Here is a 22,201-nt window from a genome sequence, read left to right on the forward strand (position 1 = left end):
TATTCCATAACGTTAGACGCAGTGGCGTATCCTGGTTGGATGAGCAAGGGAAGCAATAAAACTCGTGGGGGAATAGAGCGTGCCGAAGGCACGTGTTTCTAGGGGGTCCGGGGGCATGCTCCCCCGGAAAATTTTGCAAAATTACACTCAAATAATGAATTATACTGCTTTCTGGAAACACTTTTAGGGTAACTTTTGTATGAAATTTATTAGCAGATAAACAGCTATTAACTTATTAAAGGTAGCTCTTACACACGAACGGGCAAAGGGCAAAAATGCAACTATAATTAGAGAACACCAAAAACTCAGCTACATAGTCAAGTCTAGCTTAGACCTCACATATCCTGTCTTATTCCAAAGTCTATCCAGCCAGGATAACAGTGTAAAGCCAACATTTGGCTCAAACTTTTGCTTACAAGGCCGATATTATAACCATAACAGTGCCCTAGATTTTCTCATTACACAGCTCACTGGCACAGCATCCAACAGAGCAGAGTTGCCAGACTATGAAAAAGTCTTAAAGCCAAAATAATACAAAGAAAAGGCCAAAACAAGGAAAATATTAGACAAAAAAGACCAAATGGATATATTTGCCTGTTTCTATCAAAAATAATAAAATATACATATATATTTTATAACTTGTAGGGAATTTTAATAAATTGTAGCAAAAATAATTCTGAAAGTAGCCCGAAAAATAGCAAGTTAGCCTATAAAAGTAGCGGATGAGTTTTGATCCGCCACATTACGAGTATTAAACAAGTATAGAACATGTATTGAACAATGTTGAATATGGTTTCATCTGGTAAGGTTACAATATTAGAGAAATATTGATTATTATGCATTTTGAAAAGTTATTTTAAAAAAAACTAATTCGCGGAATTTGGCTAATCTGGCAACTTCGAGATTGGAAGCAATTTTTAAATCGCTTCCAGCGATTAGTTAAAAGAAACGTAAATTGCGAAAACTTTGCGCTGCTTTTTTCCTTTCTTTCAAAGTTGTTTCTTCTTATTGCAAAAACGAGAGCAACGGATGCAATACGAATCTTCGCTTCCGTTGGCTTCCAACTTTTTTAAAATTAAAACCGAATTCAAAATCATACGGGGGGCATGAGTTAAAAACCGTTCTAAATCGCATTTAGGTAAAGAAATTACGAAATCGTTTTACTGAAAAATATCAGCTTCTTTTTTTTCAATTTTGACAGGAGAAGCAATGCTTCCCTTGCTTCCATTGAGGATACGCCCCTGGTTAGACGCCAGGTTAAGTAGACTTTAACGGTTTTATGTGACGTTTGATTTGGGGAACGATTGTCCGTAACACGTTACACAGAGCAAGTGGTAGAGGGCTAGGTCAGGAAACGTTTTTCACTATTTTTGAAATCATGATCCGGACTAAAACATGTTTTCAATTTCGTGGTTTGCAGGGGCACTCAGTGATTGCGTGATGGTTAGCAGTTTGTTCCTTTTCAATGCGCGTGCCCAGCGTAGAACAAAAGAAGTAATTGGAGCTAACCGCTACTGGCGCAAGCATGAGTGAAAGTGATCAAATCCCGTTCGCATTTGATTTTTCCAAAATGGATGAAGACAGGCTTTCGTTTAGCCTAGGGAACGTTCAAATATTACGTAACGCTTTTTTTCCGAATTTTTGACCCCCCCCTCCCCCATGTAACGCCAACGTAACGCTTTTTTCAATCCCCCCCTCCCCCATGTAACGCTTTTTCACTACGAGTTCAGCACAAAAAACTACCATTCCGTACTCGAAAGCGTTACGTAACGTTTTGCTTGAACCCCCTCCCCCCCGATGTGACGCTAACGTAACGCTTTGCATAAACCCCCCTCCCCTCGAAGGCGTTACGTAATATTTGAACGTTCTCCTATAGGTCGCTAAATAAGCGAAAAAAATTTGTAAAATTGAAAAGAAATTGCATGTTTTTACTCCGATTTGGAAGGGGTCACGTGGGAAAGTAGGCCCTACCGGGCCTACCTCCCTTAATCTGCTACTACTGCGCTAAGAATGTATAAAACTTAGTATTACGTCAATTGGTTCAACATATTTTTAATTTTATTTTTTGTTTAGGCTAAAGATATATGCACCTAACATAAATAAACAAGGAAAAATGTTTTTTAAACATTGTTGTATCAGAACCATAGTGGCTCTGGTTGTATCCTTATCACTTATCAGAAATAGTTTAATTTTGATTAGCCTGCATCTGCAATAAAAAATAAAATAAAAATTAGAAGTTCAATTTAAAATAACAATAAAGTTGAAACTCTTCAGATTACCGGTACTGAAAAGAGCCACTTTAAATCAGAAAATTCTAAATGAAAAGATATTCGGTTTCGTCTTGTTGAATTAAACGAAATTGTGTTAAGTAACGCTTATGGAGTTTGACAAATGAGCAAAGAGGAAATACAATAGTAGCCTATGGCCTTAAAAGCCTTTATGTTTTTCTCTGATCTGACATGAGTACATTTCCGTGTAGTGACCTACCAATCACAGTAATACATAAGCCTGTGGCTAAACTGTTTCCAATGGAAACGATTTTACTCAAGTCCACTGTTTAGTGACATTTTACAAAGTGAAACCTTTAGTTTTGGTTTAAAACTACGATTTACAAGATTTGAAATTCTGATGCAATTTTGCAGCATTTGGTGAAATTCCATGAGATTTCCGGTGATAAATTTATTTGACAATCTGGCAACACTGTGTTGTGGTGTAGTAGTTGGTAGCCACTTTAACAAGTCGAAATTCTGCCACTGAAATTGACTACAATGCAACCGCCAACCAATCAGAACGTGTTATAAGAGGCTACCGTCCAATTGTGACCCTTCTAGCACTCATCCAGAGAGTTAATGCTTGTTTTGAACTTTATTTGGTAATTACAGAAGAAGAAGAGCAATAGCAGTGGTGAGAATCGAACACGCGTCAATGAAATGACTACTTTCTAACCCTATCCCCTAAGCCAACCAGCTTACAAAAAATCCATCACTTAAATTGCTTTCTATGATCTTCTTTTCGCCATTTTTTACGTCACTTAAACCGTAGCTTATGATTGGTTGGTGGTTTCATTCTAGTCAATTTCAGTGGCAGAATTTCGACTTGTTAAAGTGGCTACCGTAGTAGTTCTGTTTCTGTTTGACTATGGAGGCTGGTCTCATCGACATAGACATCGTAATGGTATAACAACAGTTGTTATTACGATGGCTATGGCTTGACTTGACTTTTTAACTCTTCAAGAGTCCAGACAAGACTCTGAACGGTACTCACTACTCAGTAGACTCAGACTGTAGAAATCATTCTTGAGAAACATTTTTTAGTTCACTTCTTCTTAATTGTTGGCAAAGTAAAACCGACAATCTCCTAAAATTTTTCCAAATCAGCCTATATTGTAGTGCTTTTACAGTACTTAATGTTATTAGGATATTGCTGTAAATGCCTTTTTGCTGACTTTATTGCCTTAACAGATTTGGACTGTAACAAAATTTGTATTTTCAACTTTAATTTTAATGAAAATGGGTTGCTGTAGTTCTAAAAAGAGCACAAAATCTACAACAAATTCAAGTGAAAAAAAGCAATACAGTTGGGATAAGAGAGAAGCAGTATGTGAAATGAATTTGAAAAAATGACAATTGCCACAAACTTTTACTTCTAGCAGCAGGCTACTTATTTCTTAAAATATAGGCTATACCTTATTGACAGACCTGTGTTTCAAGACAACTGTTCCTATGTCTATGAAATATCACCAATAACTGGATTTCCATCTTTTGTCATAGTTTTTTATTTGAAGTTATTGTACAATTTAGTGTAATAGATTTATTAAATCTTTTTGCTATTACATAAAGAAGTTGAAAAGAAAATAATGTTTGTTTCTGACAAGCATGTTTTTGTTAAATCTATAATAATGTTATTTTGTGAATATTTTTTAATTTTTGTCTTATGCATTGCAATGATGACAATGTGTAATCTTAGAAGATTATTGCAACCACTATATTACATTTACTGATATACAATGCGCATCTTGAGAAGTATTTTTTTATGAGAAAATTATTGTAAAATGAACTTATTTTTTCTGTAGATTGACCTTTCCAAGTATATCATTGATGGAAAAAATGACACCTTGATTGTACGAAACCCAGGAACAATTAATGGACAACAATTTGTGATACAAAATTGTAACAATGCTAGAATCTTTTTGCTTGATCACATGGCTACTGTCACTGTTGATGACTGCATTGGTTGCCAGATCATCTTGGGGCCAATTGAGTGAGTAATTTGTTTTTTGTCATAAATACATTAACTTAGTTAAATGCTAGAGAAAACAGTGAATACTTTATCCAGTGAAGTTGATTTACAATTAGAATTTTACATATATGCTTACTAATTTATTAAACCTGAATATAATTCATTCCAGCCACGTTGGTTGCTATCATCATCTTCTAAATTCAGTTTTGTCCCTGCTAGTGGTGGTGGAATGGTTGGTTCTTTCCTTGCCACATTTTTTTACCTTATTTTTTAATCTCATTCAGTTTATTGCATCTATCTCTTTTAGTGGGGTGCAATCTAATTCGTACCGTGAACAATTCGTACCATCAGTTCGTACCTTGAAAAGATCGAGAGAAAAAAAAAGGCAAAGTTGCTGATCGCAGTTTCCGCAAACATTTTAAAAGGGTTAGGGTATCGGAGTATCGGTCAGGTATCCGCAAACAAACAAACTGAAAAGACCTGGAGAAAAAACTAGAACATCGCTGATCGCAGTTTCCGGAAACATTTTAAAAGAGTTAGGGTTTTTCTGCAAACAAACACACTGAAAAGATCAAGAGAAAAAAATAGAACAAAGCCGAAGTCGCTAATCGTAGTTTCCGTTTTTCTGCAGTTTCCGCAAACATTTTAAAATTTCCGGTAATGATCCTAAGAGTTTGCCGAAGTCGCTGATCGCAGTTTCCGCAAACATTTTGAAAGGGATAGGGTTTAGGGTTAGGGTTGATTGGAGTTTCTGCAAACATTTCAAAAGGGTTAGGGTTGATCGGAGTTTCCGCAAACATTTTAAAATTAATGGTAATGGTCCTAGGAGTTATTGTTTATTTGCGGAAATTTTTAAAATGTTTGCGGAAACTGCAATCAGTGACTTCGGCTTTTTAAAATTTTTTCCTTAGATCTTTTCAAGGTACGAACTGACGGTACGAATTGTTCATGGTACGAATTAGGTTGCATCCCTTTTAGTGCAACCTTGGCAACCTTCATCTGCTCTTTCCACGTTCCTTTTGGATGTCCCCATTTTCTTCAGTCACAACATTAACAACAATAGCATGTACTAGAGATGACAGTATATACTTATCATTGGTGTACACTGGCGTAGAGTAAGGGGGTGCAGGGGTGCGGCGCACCCCCTGCTCTTGTCGGTATTGACATAGGGTGAGGAAATTTCAAAGCAGAGCGTACAGTACCTTGCGCTGCTGGAATAGTCACGTGACACTATTCACGGCAATAATAAGTAAACCCGCTAAATTAGACGCACTATTTTCAACAAGGTCTTCCCGCAGTGAGATCAATTATGATTCAACAGAACGCATTGTTTTGAATCAGAGCACGAGAATCGAAATCCGCTCATTAACACATGGACATTCAACACTGGCAGACATTGAATTAATGTAAAAAAATGGGCTAATGTCCGCCAGCAATTGTTTATCTCGAGTGAAAAAGCTTATTCAGTAGTGCAAAGGAAAAACTGTAACTTCTGACCTGAGTGGATGAACTCAAACAAAACTAGGCCAGCAAAATATGCTATTATGACTCCCCACGATGTTCTTGAAGCAAAGATAGTTTGCAATGTGTGAAAATTAAATCGAAAGCCGATAAAAGAAAAGGCGTTTAATAGTCTTGGTCGCAGATATTGCCTGCAGTAACGAGGTCTCTTACCGCTATTATCACCTAGTCCTAGCCAACCTGACATCGTTGTTTTATGCGGCCGCTAAGGTTTGACAGCGACTTCAACGATCATGGAATGTTACGTAATAAGAACAATTATATCCTTCACGCAAAAATTAAAAAATGATCGGTTAACAAGTGTAATAGTGTATAAAGTTTAGATTTGACAAGAAATCATTAAATTTGAATCACTGCAAATAAATGTATTCAAAACTTTTACTTTGGCCGACGCCATTTCACAACCCGTAATCTACGTCGGCAATGATTTTTCTATAGCAAATATGCATTAATTTTGAAGGCTGTCGAGCTGGAGACAACAGCTTGTCCCGTGTAGTCTATAAGTCGAACCTGCTTTTAAGGTGAAAATCACTTGCGAAAAATCTTGACCTATACTCGGGTATATACGGTATTTGATGTTTATGCGTGTGATACAGTATTCTGATATAACTGCACCCCCGGTAATTTCTAAAACTCTACGCCTATGTTGGTGTACCCCAAGTTTAACGAAAAAAAATTAGTGTGAACCAACTCTCACTTTTGTTCTTACACCCTTATACATTAATATACATTGACATCATTGCACATCAGCACAGGCCTCGAAATTCATGGCGGACATGTCCTCCGTCACAGCATGTGATGTCTGTGGGAGGGTCTGCTACTATTCGGTGAGTCCGATTCGGTGAGTTCCTAACCTCTAACCCCCAACCCTAAAACGGCAATGATAATTAGGCTACGATACCCGATAATTAAAAAAAAAATTAAAAAAATCCCCCGTTAAGGGATCGGACTCACCGAATTGGACTCACCGAATCGGACTCACCGAATCGGACTCACCGAAACGGGCCATTCCGCCGCGTGAAGTACCATCTAGATCGGTCATATTTGTCCGCCAAGAAATAACACAGGAACCAGCGATACAAATTGCCATTGCAATTGAACAATTGTTGCGAGAATATAATTTCCCGTGCATTCTAGTGCGCATCTAGAAAATGTGAATACTGTATCCCTTAGCTTCCATTCAAGCAGGAAAACTTTCGATTTTTACGTTGCTTCAACAATTGATGACATTGACTCGACGTAACAAAGGTGAATTTTTTGCTAAGAATCGATGGGATAGGAGTACCTGTACTTCCACACTAATCACGCGCAACTTAGTTCTAGTCTTACGTCACACTGTCTGGCTTTGATCTCCGAGTAATTTTGATAAGGCAGCTAGGTTGGTTACAAAATTGGATTATACGAGTGGGCTATTACAGCAAGATGCAACAAAATTTGTTAAGTTTTGGTATTACAGTAACAAAGAAAAGGCCCATGGAAAATTCACTTTCGCTCACATGATATGCAAAAATAAACCTAAAGAAGCCTATTTGAAACTTTGCACTGCAGAAAATAGTAGCGTTAGTGTGGAAGTTTTCCGACTCTTGCCCAGAGCATTGTGACGCAAGAAGCCATACGAACTCCTTCGGTGGAAGTTAAGCAGCTACACGGCGCTTTGACTCTTCAAGCGCACGTCGTTGGTCTGATGAAAGCCTTTCAGGGTGACTCGGCTGAAATTTTATAAAGCCTTCTAAACCGTAGCTATAATTCTCAAATGGCGAAGAATTATCAAGATAAAGCGATTAAGCATGACGATCGACGCTAAAACTGGTGTGTCCGCCGTGAAACTTAATTTGTCCGCCGAGATAGCTGCTCAGACCGGACACGTTGGTCCGCCGTCAACAAAAACGAATTTCGAGGCCTGTCAGCACTTTTAGCATACCAGTACCTCTTTTCCTCATTGCTCACTCCTAACTCTGACTAACCTTTGGATTCTGTCAAAATCTTTCTCTAAGTCTTTATGACACAATTTTCAGCTTTTTCTGTTTTTCTTGGCACTCTTGCTGCATTTTTCTCGGCATAATCATTAGTGTTCTTTCATTATTTCTTTTTTACAATGCTCAATTTCTGAATTTCCACAAAACTTTACTAAACCTTCAGCAAGCAACTTTGGTCTAATTCTAAAGAAAAACAATCAACCATTTTTCTGCCGGTTGTTTTCACCACAAACATGCAAACCAAAGTGTCATCACCAAACTGAAAGTTACTTTCAAGACTTTGTAAAACATTTTACCTTCCATAAGGCCTTTATCAGAAACGACCAGCACAACTTGATAATATAAGTACTAAGCAGACTCACAGACTTTAAATACAGTACTCGAGGAAATACATTGTATCTGAATCTGTAAGTGATAAGCTACTTATGCAGAGAAATTAATCAGCGATTTACACAGTATAATATGTAATACAGTATATACACAGTATGTATGTGTAATATATATAATTTTCATTGCATTGTTTAGGACCTCCGTTTTTTTCCGTGACTGTCAGGATTGCAAATGTATTGTATCTTGTCAACAATTTCGAACAAGGGACTGCTCTAAAATGGATGTATTTTTGAGTTGTTCCACACAACCAATCATTGAGTCATCTGTAAGTAACATTGACAACCGTACTGTAAAATCATCAGCATAAAATATTTGTTCCTTTTCAAATTCAAAGAGTAATTATTTTCGGCCATTTATAAGTGTCTAGAATAATATAGTTTGGTTGATTCGAAAATGATTGAAATGCTTTAAAGAACTTATACAAACAAATTTATTTTCACATTTTGAGTTAGTTCAAGCATAAACAACCTCGTGTGGAAATAAATTCGTTTATATTACAAGACATGTAACCGAGTCGTTCATATCAAGCATTGTTGTGGGTTTGACATCTGTCAGAAGATATTTTATTTTCTAAAATATACTGTATTCTGTACAGTGTACAACTGTACATATAATATATGTACACTGTATTCCTTTTTCTAATGTTATATACCTAAGCTGTAACACTTTAAACATACATTACATAGAAATGTATTTTGTAGTTTGTTGTGATATACGATTTTTCTGTGTTCTTTACAGGTGGCAGAGCTCTTGCTTTTTTGTTTTGTAGTGATATATTTTTATACATTCGGTTCCTTCTTGTGTTGTGTTATTTCATGTTAACAATGTGCAATCAAGGGTTGACGACAGTTTGGCGTTGGCGAGTGGTTAGCGCGTTGGGCTCACAGTCGAAAGCCTGCATGTTCGACTCCAGCCACCCGCACTTGCTGTTGTTTCTCTAGGCAAGAAACTTTACGATAATTGCCTCTACCCAGTGATCGATTTCGAGTAATGGGTAGTACCAAATTTAAGTCATAAGTATAGTAGACAACCGGAAACAGACATTGCAGTCGGCTGCAGCGTGGGTCAGGTGTACGTCGGAAGGCGTACACCGATGCATAGCGCTCAAGTCCGCTTTCCCGCAATGCAGGATAAAGATAAACAAACAAACAAACAAACAAATGGTAAAAACAATAGATAATTGGTTGCATTAATTATATCAATCATTTACATGTTATAAATGCTGAATTCCAGGCTCGCATGCGTTTTGGGTGCTATCAATTGTTTTATGACGGTCTCAAGCAGCAGTTCAAGAATGCTTCTCTCAGCCTCTTCAACAACAACTGGAGCAACATCCATGACTTTACTCCTGTCTCTGACGATAAAAACTGGGTTTCCATTCCTGCAAGTGAACATGTTTCTAAACTTTTCAACTTGAATATAACTGATCAAGGTTCTGCTGGAGATGGTAATGCGAACGAAGTTGAAGGTATGTACACTACAGTAGAGAATTAATATCACGGATAAATTATTTTACATTATATGTACAATTCACTTTGAACAATAAATGCTGTTAATTCTACAACAAGTGCTCAATGCAAAGCAAAAAAGCCAAGCAGAGTGAATTACATTGACATTGATGTGGACTGAAGAAACTTATATGCTGCATAGAATATAACGTATTCCACCATGATTTTGCATGAACATTCCTTTATGTTTGTTTTGGCACTGTTTAATTAAATTTGAAGCACATTGGTATTTCTTGCTGTACCTTCACTTGTCAGTCCAAGCGGAAAGTGATACGGACGCCATCAGCATGCAGTGCAGCAGAGTGTAACAGTCTTTGGCGCATCAACAGAATCGATACAGAAGACTTGAACGACTCTTGCTATTATTGTCAGGCCGAAGCCGAATTTTCATTCAAGCATAGAAATTGTTTTTCAGAAATAGTAAACTCGCCAAATGTTTGCCCCCTTTCGATGCTCTGCTTCATTTCTTTCAATTTCTCAGTTTCTTATCAGTGATAATACGCTTGCCGTTTTCCGGGATTTTGATTATTTTTATGTGCTTTATTATTATCTACTGCAGTGCGTAAGGCGTTTTTGGCATACTTTCTTTTAAAATATTTTTATTGTCGGTTTTATCAATTTTTAAAAATTCGATATTCTTAAACGATTCTGGCATAATGAAAAAGATTTGGAATTATTCAAAATGTAGGCTACCAACCTTTCTAAATGAGCATCTTAATTCAACCTTTTCATTTGAAAATGGAATGGTTGCTGCATTACATTAAGGGGTTTAATCTGATTAGCTTGGTTATTGATCGATTTGCAGCAACCGTAGGTGGCTTATTGTGTTGTCAGGTCGTTACAGGGTTTCCGTCACTCGTGCGTTCAACACAATGTTTTTATTAAGAAATTGTATAAGTCATAGAAGGTGATAATAAAATTTCACTATCGCGCAGGAAATGCTAAATGTTTCGAATATTGCACTCTCAACTTAACTTGTGTAATTAATTTGTCAACTTATAAAGTTTTTTCGAATTATGTGCCTTGTTTTTCTCACAGCCGTTTCTCCGACAGTGCAACTTTCGGTAGATGGCAGTGTCGTGCCACTTACTCTTAGCAACCGACAAAAAAACTCTGATGAGTCTTCTTTCGTCATTGTTTTTCATCACGATGAAGCCACTGAGGTAAGAATTGGTCACAAGATATTTTGTTGTAACATTTTTTTAAATGTATTCTATTTGTACATCGTGGCCATATCCTTTTAAAGTTTAGCTGATTAATCTGATGAACAATTTTTATCATTTTTATTGTTTTGTGTTTTTGACTTTATTATTTATTGCAAGCCTCGATATTGTCATTCTTAGTCAGACTGTTACTTTGCATTCCATAAGATCTGCCATCAGATATCAGATTTTTTTCCCGAATGTTTCAAGTATCCAAAAATACCTGGTGAGTTAAGCTGGGTGAAAGAGAAAGAAAGCATGGCATCCTGCTTTAGGTGCAACACAGAAACTTGTCTAGCCTTGGTATTGTGGAGAACAGCTGTTGGGTGGCTGCAAATAGAGACACGGCAATGAGACATCGAATATGGCTCAGCGATGGTCACACTAGAGCTGTTTGAAAGAAAATTTTTCAGTCGAAACGAAACCTAATCTTTTACAAAGTAGGCTCACTTATTTCGAAACGAGACGAAACAAAATCAACGCAACTAGCCTACCGTATCTTTGCTTCGAAATGGTACGTCATATTTCGAAACGAAATCTTTTCTAAACGTGTCGAATCCTCTAATTGTCTCAAAAATATGGTAGGCTACCGAAGGTGTAAAAACACTCCATAGGTTGAGATCAAAAGTCATAACAAAGGGGAAGGTTTACACTTCCCTAGAAGCGTGTGTCACTATTTGGTTTATCATTTGATTTAGCATATGACAAAGCTGCTAAATTGAGGCCGAATGGAGCAAACAACTGTGCATTGTGTAATACACGTGTTAAGATCTACGTATACAATATTTTTACAATTTGCTGCGGTCCAAGGCGTACTAGATGCTTCCGCTTGGTTTTTGATCACCTACATAACTGTACTTTTTGTATGGAAGTTGTGATACATCTCTCTAAAATAGTCTGCTTTTCGAGTTTGTCTGTTCAAAGGTAACATTATGTTCTCCCTCCCTCAAACTCCTGCCTGCACTAATTTCTACAAGTATTTTAATGGCTGCTTTGAGCAAGACCATGTCAACCACTCTCGAAGAGTTTTAGGTTCCCCGATTTGGTTCGACAAAGTTATCTGCGGCCGACTACAAACATCTACTCATGATAGAACTATCTAGAACAGCTAACAACATATGCTAGCTTTGCCACCATTGGAAACGATTTTGATTGGCTTTTCATTTGTTTTCTTGTATTATTACTTGGGTTTTAAAGTTGTTGCGCCATTTGATATCCTTTCGATATCCTTTTCAACTATATTGCTTTTTTGAAACCCCAGTAAGCATGATTATGGTATAACAAGGCAGTAAGGAGGGGCAGTGTCGCGCTTACGGAGCTATTGTCGTCCAAAAGTTACCGAATTTTCCGATTATTCTTTGTCAATTTCCATTTTTAAACTTTGCTAAGAAACCTAATTTTCAAACTGCATATTTTTGATTGATATTTTCGATTCTCGAATGCATAACGAAACGAAACGGCTTGAATTTCGATGCGAAATTCTTCACGAAGAAAACTACTTCAAAACGACAATAAGATAAGGAATTTCGCCTGGAACAGAACGCAATATTTCGAAAAATTTTCGTTAAGCTATTTGTTTAGAACAACCTTCGTGGAGTTCATGCCATCCGCGATGTATCATATAGTGTGTTGCACACGATTTGGTTGAAAACGTGTACTACGCCACCCAACTAGCAAAGTTACTGTTGTCAAATCACTTTAACGTTGTCAGATGTTGACTATAATCAATATCTTTTCTACCCGCTGTTATTGCTTCTTTGTCTGGTTTACTTCTAAAATAGTATGATGTGTGGGATTCAGAAGCACAAGACCGCAATGCGGCTTTATCTCTGCATAGCATTGCTTGTGAGCGTAAAATTGTTGAAGTTTGAACGTTTGCTATCAAAACATAACCTTCTCATACTTTTTCAATAATCTAACGACGACACCGTTGGTTTAGACGGCGTTGAATGTTGTTGAAAAGCTAAAATCTCGGCTGGATTTGGTCCGAACCAAGGAAATTGTGCTTTCCGCCGATGATGTCTCGAGAGTGTTTGGCACTGATGCTTCAAAGATAGCGACGTCGTCTGCAAACGGTAAATCGTGGTAGTTTTTGTAACTCTGTGAATCTCCGTTTGTTTATGCTGTACTACATTGTGTAATAATGTTCGTGCTTTATGATATTATCGCGAGCAACTTGCAACCTTTCCTTCGAAGTATCTCAACACGGCTTGGCAGCTAGTAAATCTTTTAAAGGGATACAAATTGAAGAAGTCTTTTTTGAAGTTGTGTATTTTTGTAACCAGCTCAGTCGGTGCATAACTGCACATCCGACTTTGCAATCGAGAAAAGTCGATCAAATAGCGATGGTTCTGTGCTCGGAATGTCAATTTGATCAGGGCAGTTCAGGGATAGCTCTTTTTTTATTGGATTTTAATGAATAAGATAATTATTTTTAACTACAAGCGTAAACAACGCTAATGACTGGGCTTGCGTTCATGACTCACAGCTTTTATACAATGCAGTTATACAATACTATAAAAGCAGTGTACAAAATTCATAGAATTCAGCTTCAAAAGAAGATTTTCCTTCGAGATCAAACACGCATGTAATCGATCATGTTACAAAGTCTGCGTCAATTGCCATCTCAGTTTGTTTTTGTTTAAAGCCGAATATGCATCGATTCCTTTTCACCACACAGGTCCTGTTATTGGTTTGGAATTCAACGGCGAAGATGCAGTGAAGTTATGCGCTGAGGTTGTTAACGAACTTGGAAGCCACGAGCACCATCTCTATTCTTCGCCAAGCCCCTCCGCCGCACTGCAGGAAGTCGAACATTTCTATAACTTCTGCGACATGCAATTATCGGCTTAAAAAGAACCGGGCGCGGGGCTACGTGCAAGGAGTTGGTAGATTTGGCGTAATTATCATGCGCTGCGCACAAAACCGCTGTTGTTCGTTGAAACACTTTTAGGAAATTGTTACCATTTGGAACGTTTTATCTTGACAAGCCCAATTATTTTGTGATGATGGCATATGTTTGCTGAAGGTGAAAAAACTGACCAAGGTTAACATTGATTTTCGGTATTTATGTGACAAAACGCAGGAAATGGAAACCACAAGTACAACGGCGTTTTCATCGAAGTCTTTAATCTCGTTATATCCCACTGTGCGCGGTACGTGAAACTGCTCGAAAAAGCAATGCTTTGTTTGCACAATTAGTTTTTGTCCCAGACATAATGAATTTGTGATTAATGTTCATTGTTCAAAAATAAAAAAAATATTTTTCCTTAGAAAGCGTTGCAGAATATTTAAAAGCTAATTTTCTTTGTTTTTACAAACTGGTGTATCTAAATGTTGGCTTTTTTGACGATATTTACTAAATCTGTCGTGCTTGCACGCACACCACAACTTTTTTATTTCACCGTTTAATTCCCACTGTGACAATGGTCCACTACTTTTGTTCATTTTCTAACATTCCAAACTTTATTACATATATCTGACTACTGTGTATTAATTATAATTATATATGACGTCATATATTAGGTGCTCATTTTGTAGATGTTAAAATAAGTCGAAATCGCTTTTATCTCATCGCCGTCTGTGTTCTCCTAATGCAGCCATTGAATACGCTTCGACAGTCGTAATGATTTGCGCAATTAATAATTGGCTTTATGTTCATGCCCCACCCGAGCTATTCTCCCAGTGAACTACAGAGGTAAGCGAAGTGGTCTAATTACCTCATTGAAAAGTTAATAACCGGTTGCTCTGCGTAGCTCATAATTCCAGTTATATTGTCTCGTTTTGCTGTGTTTTCAGCCAAATAGTTTAATTGCTTTTTTTCACTTTCCATCCTACATCACAAAAGTCCTTTTGCAGATATCCGAGGCGTTGAGTTGGTCAAATGCATCCACAGTTTTATTGAAACTGCAACCAGCGCAAAATAACGATCAAGAAAAGTTATAAGCAGACATACCTTGGTCAATCATGTATAAAACAAATAGCATAAACTACACTAATAAGAATAAAAGAAAGCTGCGTATGCACAAGTTTATGGTGTATAAGAACGCAATTGATTTATCGTACAATAACTGCTTCACAAAGTGTTTATTTTATATATTTTTCTTTTATAAATGTACTGTACAATATAGTGTCATACCTTGTAGTTGTTTTTGTGTTAGTCGCATGGATACGGTTCAATAGCGTTCAAAAATACGTTTCGTGAAACGAAGGTGCCCCAGCCAGCAAAAGTGCTCTTTTTCATGGTTTTAACGCTGCTAGACGTTGAAACGATGTTGAAGTTGCACCTCTGTCAGCTGGAGCGCATAAACAAAACTGTCAGCGTGTTAAATCGCTTGCGGTCATGCACTTTGCGCGATCAGAAAAGCTTTTTGTTGGCAAGAAAAACAATTTTATTGCACATGTGTTCGATTTGATCTCAATGCGGCTCATTGTGCGATTGGATAACTGTAATACACACCTAGCGCTTAAAATAATAGGCTCTAATGTGCAGATTGTGCACATTTGCCATGTTTCTGTGCAAAAGTATTTCTCTGCAAGCTGTGCAAACATTTCCGAATGTAATGTAGATTGTTTTGCTGGTTAGTGAACAGCATGGATGGCATTGTTTGTGTCCGTGGTATGAAAATTCAGCGTCTGCTTGCTGATAAGGCACCAATTTAGATAATACCCTCCAATTATTGCTATCAGTGTACCGTCTCAGCGTCAGGGTGTGCAAGATCACATGTTGGAAAACTGCAGTACAACGATCTGCTGTGCAGTTTGAGGTTCACCACAGACACAGCCTGGAGAGTTACACAAGCTGCTCTTGAAACATGTTTTCAAGGTGATCATTTTGATGTAGTTGAAGTGCTGACATTTCTTGAAGGAATTCTATCTGGACGAATAGAATGTTACCTTTGATCATGTTTTCATAAACTCAATCTTTCTGAACCCATGGAATGTATTCTTTTGTATCTTTCATTGTAAGTCGATTCCAGTTACAATTGTTCCTGGAATGTAGAAAATATGATTCTTCCAATGAGGGTTCACATCTGTAACTCCATGATGTAATCCAATTGGTTGAGAAAGTCTGTTTCATGGCTACTCATTTCTGTCAGACCAGTTTTTGTGATGTAACTGTCCGGGTTGTTTTGACGCTGAGTCAAATATATCTTAATCTCTGCATTTGCATGCTTCGTGGCTTCGTTCAAATCCATGTCCGAATCAGCATGCAAGGTTTGCGGGGAGAGTGTGAGAGACGGTGTATGCAACAGAGATTCCTGTCCTGGTTCAGTCGCGCTGATTTCACTGTCTGAAGATATGAAATCTTCCACAAACGGATCTAACGAATTCTGCACTCTTGAAGGGAATTTATCTGGAAGGTTTGTGGACATTTTCTTCGTTGCTCCCGTCATGGTGACGTCAGATGAGGAATCACCGAGTCTCGAGGCGGCCGTAAGTCGAGCTTGATCGTGTGATCTTTGTCGCTGGATAGCGCTTTGTTGCAAGGTGAGGTGACCCACAGGTTTATAAAATAAACTGGCGTTGCTCTGCGCAGTGTTGTCTTTACTGGACTGGTTGACAGACGCGGGAACGTCTGCTTCCAGAAGGGAAAGATAATCGATTTCTTCGTTGTCCGATCCCGTATCGGTCAACCACTTCAGCAAGCTGTTGCTTTGGCCGTTTTCCCCATTTGCTTGTATGGTCGTTCTAAATGGCTCGGAATGGTTTGTGATCGTATAAGTCGTCTGGTGATCGTCGCAAGAGAGCTTTCTCTTCGTTCCTTGCTCGTTGATTCTCACTGTTGACTGCACGGTAGAGAAGTTGCCGATGGCGTCATGGGCTGACACGAAGTGTGATCGAACTTGTTCGGAAGCAGATTTGTTACCCGGATGCTCCTCGTTTCTCCAACGTCTTCTACTCGTGCGTTCCATGTGACCTTGATCACTTCTTGTTGACGAGGTCAACCTGTTTGTTCTCCCCTGTTGAAATAAAGTAAAACGTTTGCGAATTGCAAGTTTTTTGTTAACTTGACGTATTTAGTTGGAGAGCCAGGCATTGATTCGCATTGATTCTACAACAAAACTTTCCGTTCCCACCTTTTCACTGGCCAGTTGTGATTTTATGACTTGGGCCGCACGTAAAGTTTGTTGAGCAGTTTCCTTCCAGCCCCTGGCCTGCCGTTCCAGCTCACTAATTCTGTCTTGGGCCCGATCCAGCTGTCTTTGCAAGTCTGATATCGTTCTGTGCAAATCGGCATCATCAGGCGAATTCTGTAAATGCAACATAGATTAAATGTGTAAATTGTTTAAATTCTGATGTAAATATGCTTCGAATTAAGTGCGATTAACCACATTTTGTAGTCAGTCCTGTTCAGGAACTTCAATTCCTTGAACGCAGCGCGGTCACAATTAATCTTCGCAAAGCTGCTTTTTTGTTTTGCATCGTCAGATAATGTGGTGCAATATCTTTCAATGTTATTCCTAAATTTCTATGATAAACAATCATTGGGTTTTGTTCAATTGCAATCCGCCCGGCCGTTTGTGTTTTCCACACCGGTAACAAGCCGTGGAGTTTCGCGCATACCACAAACAGACACCAGTAGCGACTTCGGTGCCTGGCGAGAGTAGCATGTAACAAATAACAATCCATGATCCAGCTTAGGAATTTACAGTGGAGCATCAGACATTCGCTTTCCATGTCACAGACTGCGGCGCGTTACCGAGAATCATAACAAACTGCACACGTGCGGTCTGGGTCGCGGTTGCCGCTCCTTCGTCCTCAAATCCACTTTTTGTGATTTGAACTGACATTTAGCTTACGATAATTGCTCGTATTTCTTTCAAAAGTGTAGCTTGCAAAATTTGCATGACATTAAACACACAAGCAGGTTTTTGACCACAGACAATTTTACGATTATTTGAAATGGATCCTTGAGAAATGCCATCGCAATAACTACCTTTATCTAACATAGATCAATTTTTAGAACAGCATTGTCATCGAGAAGTTACAGTTTTTGACGGTGTAGGCTATCTGTATAATGGCTTATGTTGGTGTCGCCAACGTGGTCTAACTTGCATGCATGTCCGTTCTTTATAGATCCTACGAAGAGTCCCTAGCCTAGATAAATAAATTACAGTACCGTAGGCCTAGTTATTGGGAGAATACCGACTTCGTATTTGATTTTTGGTCTAAGTAAGATATTTTCTAGCTTAGGCTTTAAGATTTGAGTCGGATTTAACGATATGAATGATTCAGGAAGCGAGTGTCACCAATTTAATTCAGCTATTTGCGATAAAGCTCCCAAATAATTGTCATCATGATCATCATCGATGATTCATTTTCGTCGCAAACAAAACAGTCGCTGTAAAGGAGTAGATCTTATCTCGTGCAGTATTCTAAAGGCAGAATATCAGTTCGATCTTTATCGACAACGAAAACAATTGTCACAGGTCAGCACTCTGATACAATGCCACTCGCAATCTCATGTAAAAAAGGAGTGGTTTTTGATATCAGTAATAACAACGTCACAACTTCGATCTAATGTAGATCTCATGGGCGCTAACCTATTCTCTCTTAAGAGCAAAACGTGATCAAACTGATTGCCGATTTTGTTTACAGAAAAACAAAATTTGACTAATCTTTTTTTCTAAGTCTTTTTGAATACTTTTTTGTTTGAAATTGTTTCATTCAAAAGTGATACTGAAGAAAATAAAAATGTGGCTAATTGATACCAATCGTAAAAACATAGTTTACCAGGCATTTTAATAAATGAAATGAATGAATTGCGTTCTTCTGGTGACTATAGGTTACCGTACCTCCTGATGTTGAGGATGATATCAAGCTTTTATTACCGACGTTTCATCAGTCAGCACGACAGACTTTACCAAGGGGACTGGAACAGGTAAACACAACCTGTTCACCAGCAAATGGCACAACACAAAAACATACTGACGAACAGTCTGTCGTGTTGACTGACGAAATGTCGGCGATAAAAGCTGGGCATCATCTTTAACATGAAGAGGTACGGTAATCTTGTAGTCTGTAACCACCAGAAGAATGCAAGTCATTTTATTTATTGATACCAATCGGTTATACAGTTGTGTAGGCCTACTGTGCATTGCCGGAAATTACAATTTTTGTTTAATTTAGCGAACAAGACTTGTAGCCTACCTCATGTCCTAATGACGTCATCAAGGCGTTGCAAGGTCCTAAGTAACACTCAATAATTATATGTATAGCGAAAAGTTTGTACATTATTCATTCAATTTACAAAATGTGCCAAATCCATAACTTGGTTGCAATTAGCAACTGATCAAAACTTTGACAATCACAATTAGCTTACCTGATCGTAGCTGTCGATCGGTGAAGATTGCCTTGAGGGTTGTTTCAATGGATATCTGCTGATTTTGAATCCTTCTGGAGGGAGAGGTTGCTTCTCCACAGGGATGTGAAGAGACTTTTTCAATTCATCATGAGTTTCTTCTGTTTCTGCAGCATCCGAAATCATCATTGGCTCCGAATCCACCGTGACTGAGGAGAGATTGTTGTCATTTTGCAGCGTTGTGTATGGAGTACTGGTCACCGTGATTCCACATGAAGACGGGTGTCTCTTTCGGAAAGCTTTTTCCACAGAAGGAATTCCTCCTCCTGATTTTAAACTCCTTTTTGAAAGAATTTCATTAATGCTCCTCCTACTCACGGTCACGTTGTTGTTTACTTCTTCTCCCACGATAGGTTGCCTTACGGTTGACGGCACGTTGGATGGGCTTACAACAGGTCCATCGAATGCTGTGCTTGATATTGTGTAAGACGATTCATTGTTAGAATCTTGGCGCGTTTTCCGATTTGCCTGTCCATTTCTTTGTGTCATCTTTCCATAATGTCGTTCCTTTGTCTTACTGGATGCACAAGTGTGTTTATTGCAGCTTTTCTCGGCTTTTTCTTGAGCCATCAATCTATCGTGCTCTTCTGATAAATGCGATATTGCAGAGAAATCAATTTGTGATGAGTAAAATGAAGGAGAATCTAGTTTCGAATTGCTATCAACTTTTGTATCTGGGCTGGAATAGTTTTTGCTATCTACATCTTGTTGGATAGAATTTTCCGGCCATGTTGGACACTTCAACAGTGGTGGTCTATTTTTCTTTTTGCTTTCTTGGACGTTCAAATGCCTTTCCACTTTGTCGGAAATGTTTTCATTTTCATAAAACAGATCCTGATGCACTATTGAGACTGTTGGCTGCGTGCTACTGTGCCGAATTCTCTTCGAAGTGCAATGACGCATTTTTGATTTACTACAGAACTGAACTTTTCTCGTGTTGCTTCTTCCAACGACAACACTTCATCGAATGAAAAGTCTCGACAATCAACATGCTTAACATTGGCAAGTGCAGGTTTCCTTTCTTCTTCTGCGTCAAGCGAATTATCACTGACAGGTAAATTTTTGAAAAAAGAGATCTCGCTCGGTGTCACGTTACAGTTTGAGCTGTTCAAACCTTCTCGTTTGGGGTTGATAAAGGGTCAAAAGGTAAAGATTTCTTATCATAGTCGTCGAAAGCCATGGAAGAATTTCCCATGCATGTTTTGTTTGACGGTTGTGGCTTTCTATTGTTACTCAATATACTATTATCGTTATCGCTTGTGACTTTAATGTAATGTTTGTGTTTTAAAAAGATATTGTCTGTGAATGAACTTTTAGATGGCAAAAAGCATGCAGCCAATATAATTATTATTTTTAAACTAGGCTACTGTAAAATAACTTTCCGGCTACGAATCTACTATCCGTAGTAGGCTATGTTTGAATTCTGATGTCTTTACTTGAACGAAACAACATGAAGACTTTTTCGTCTCTATGGGTACCGCAATTGCTTTTCTACTGTTGTTTTACTTAAACTGAATGAGCTACCTCCACAAAGTAGGCTATAGCCTACTTTACTTTTTTATAGTGTAGCGTTGACTACTATTCTACATCTCGTAAAGTCTCTAATGCACTAGTGGGCATTCAATAACAGTGTTTGCTGCAGTGTCGTGTCACTGACAACTGCATTTCAGAATTGCCTTATTTTAAACTTGCAGTGTCAAAGAGCTGTGTTCCAGGTTTTTCTTGTTGCTATTTGAAGTTTGATTTTAAATTACTCGCACTCTTCTTTTTGACATCACCGATTGGAAATGACCGTGTTTCGGATTAATCGGTTGTAGCCTTGTCAACATTACAGTTTATATTTTCACTTCTTAGGATAAAATTCCATATAAGCCAACAGCGGTTTTGATATTACAGTGACAACTGTGACAGTTTGTTGTTTTTCAGCTTGCCATTTTGAAAGGAATATTAAATAACAACAGCAAAAAACGACATGTTTGGAATAGGAAATAGGCTGCTGCCACCAAATGAACTAGCCTATTGCCATTCTTTCATATGCGATTATGTGTTATAAGTAAGCAAAATATGCATTTCGTAGTTTTTATAACTTAGAAAATCTATGGTGCAAACTCCTATCCTTTTGCTTTCAACTTGAAATACATTCATATTAGTAATTAGTGTAACTACACAATTTTGATGTTGGAATTTAGGTCTCTGGTTGGATAAAGAAATTGTTATGGGCGGCAGTTTCTTGAGCTTTTCGTGTAGGCTAATAGTTTAAAGTTCTTATGAAGAAGTTTGCAGAACACTAAACGATGCTGACCATTTACGGCGAAACTGAAGTATTTCCAAGTAATAACACAGGTTGGTGATGGATATTAAACAGCGGTTTTGATAATATTTTATCATTTCAAAATCACGTTCTTTCACTTTTTGTAAATCAATACCCGCTTTGCCCAGAGGGGATGGTTACAATTGCTGTGGCGTTTACAAAATGGGAACGTCAAGTTTTACCACATCCTACATCATAATTGCATTTCTGCATCGGCCTTTCTCCACTTAACCTACTTGATATGGCGTATCCATTTATCTTGTGTAGTGTTATCAAGTAATCGATTTGAGGGTCACTTTAAACTGTACAAAATTGCAACGTGCTAGCGAATTTTAAGCAAAAGGCCTAAAACAACATACAGAGACAGTAAAAAAAAAGTCAATCGGGGTAGCAACTTCTGCAATGTTATGCAACATTGCAGCAAACCTTCAATGCAAGGATCTATGCTTGGCAATCATAAAGAGAATAGAACAAGGCGAATCAAATATTTTGAAAGGAACTTGTTATAAATATATGTAAGCCTATTTTTTGTTCTTCCACTTACCAGATTAACAATGCCATTCAAGTTTCAGCAATTGTTGTTGCACGTTAGTTATGCGAAGAGAGAGCTCTAAATAGTTATTGGTAAAGAAACTTCCAATTTCCTTGGACGGTAGCTCGATTTTATGCACGAAGAGACCTCAATATCA

The 22,201-nt window shown here is 38.0% G+C and overlaps 1 protein-coding gene and 1 pseudogene across 2 annotated transcripts; one reads left to right on the forward strand and one right to left on the reverse strand.

Annotated features, from left to right (window-relative positions):
* The first annotated feature begins 3,464 nt into the window (after positions 1-3,464).
* Positions 3,465-15,351, forward strand: LOC145779866 (protein XRP2-like). The gene is made up of 7 exons (XM_082591531.1): positions 3,465-3,596; positions 4,073-4,260; positions 8,262-8,391; positions 9,360-9,594; positions 10,673-10,797; positions 12,776-12,911; positions 13,517-15,351. The coding sequence occupies exons 1-7, from the start codon at positions 3,504-3,506 to the stop codon at positions 13,687-13,689; spliced, it is 1,080 nt and encodes a 359-aa protein (XP_082447657.1). The 5' UTR covers positions 3,465-3,503; the 3' UTR covers positions 13,690-15,351.
* A 53-nt stretch (positions 15,352-15,404) lies between these two features.
* LOC145780213 (uncharacterized) lies at positions 15,405-20,365 on the reverse strand (annotated as a pseudogene). The gene is made up of 4 exons (XR_014290610.1): positions 20,316-20,365; positions 19,163-20,248; positions 16,917-17,090; positions 15,405-16,799 (listed from the first exon to the last, which is right to left on the reverse strand). The product of XR_014290610.1 is annotated as an uncharacterized LOC145780213 (transcript).
* Between the last annotated feature and the right edge of the window lie 1,836 nt (positions 20,366-22,201).

Source organism: Aplidium turbinatum, chromosome 11, assembly GCF_918807975.1.
Source record: "Aplidium turbinatum chromosome 11, kaAplTurb1.1, whole genome shotgun sequence".
In the NCBI taxonomy this organism is placed as follows: Eukaryota; Metazoa; Chordata; class Ascidiacea; order Aplousobranchia; family Polyclinidae; genus Aplidium; species Aplidium turbinatum.

Excerpts from the sequence above, each read along its gene's own strand:
- LOC145779866 (XM_082591531.1), top strand. The coding sequence starts at position 3,504 with ATGAAAATGGGTTGCTGTAGTTCTAAAAAGAGCACAAAATCTACAACA. Across the intron at positions 3,597-4,072 it reads GTTGGGATAAGAGAGAAGCA|ATTGACCTTTCCAAGTATAT; the intron begins GTATGTGAAATG and ends TTTTTTCTGTAG. Across the intron at positions 4,261-8,261 it reads ATCATCTTGGGGCCAATTGA|GACCTCCGTTTTTTTCCGTG; the intron begins GTGAGTAATTTG and ends TGCATTGTTTAG.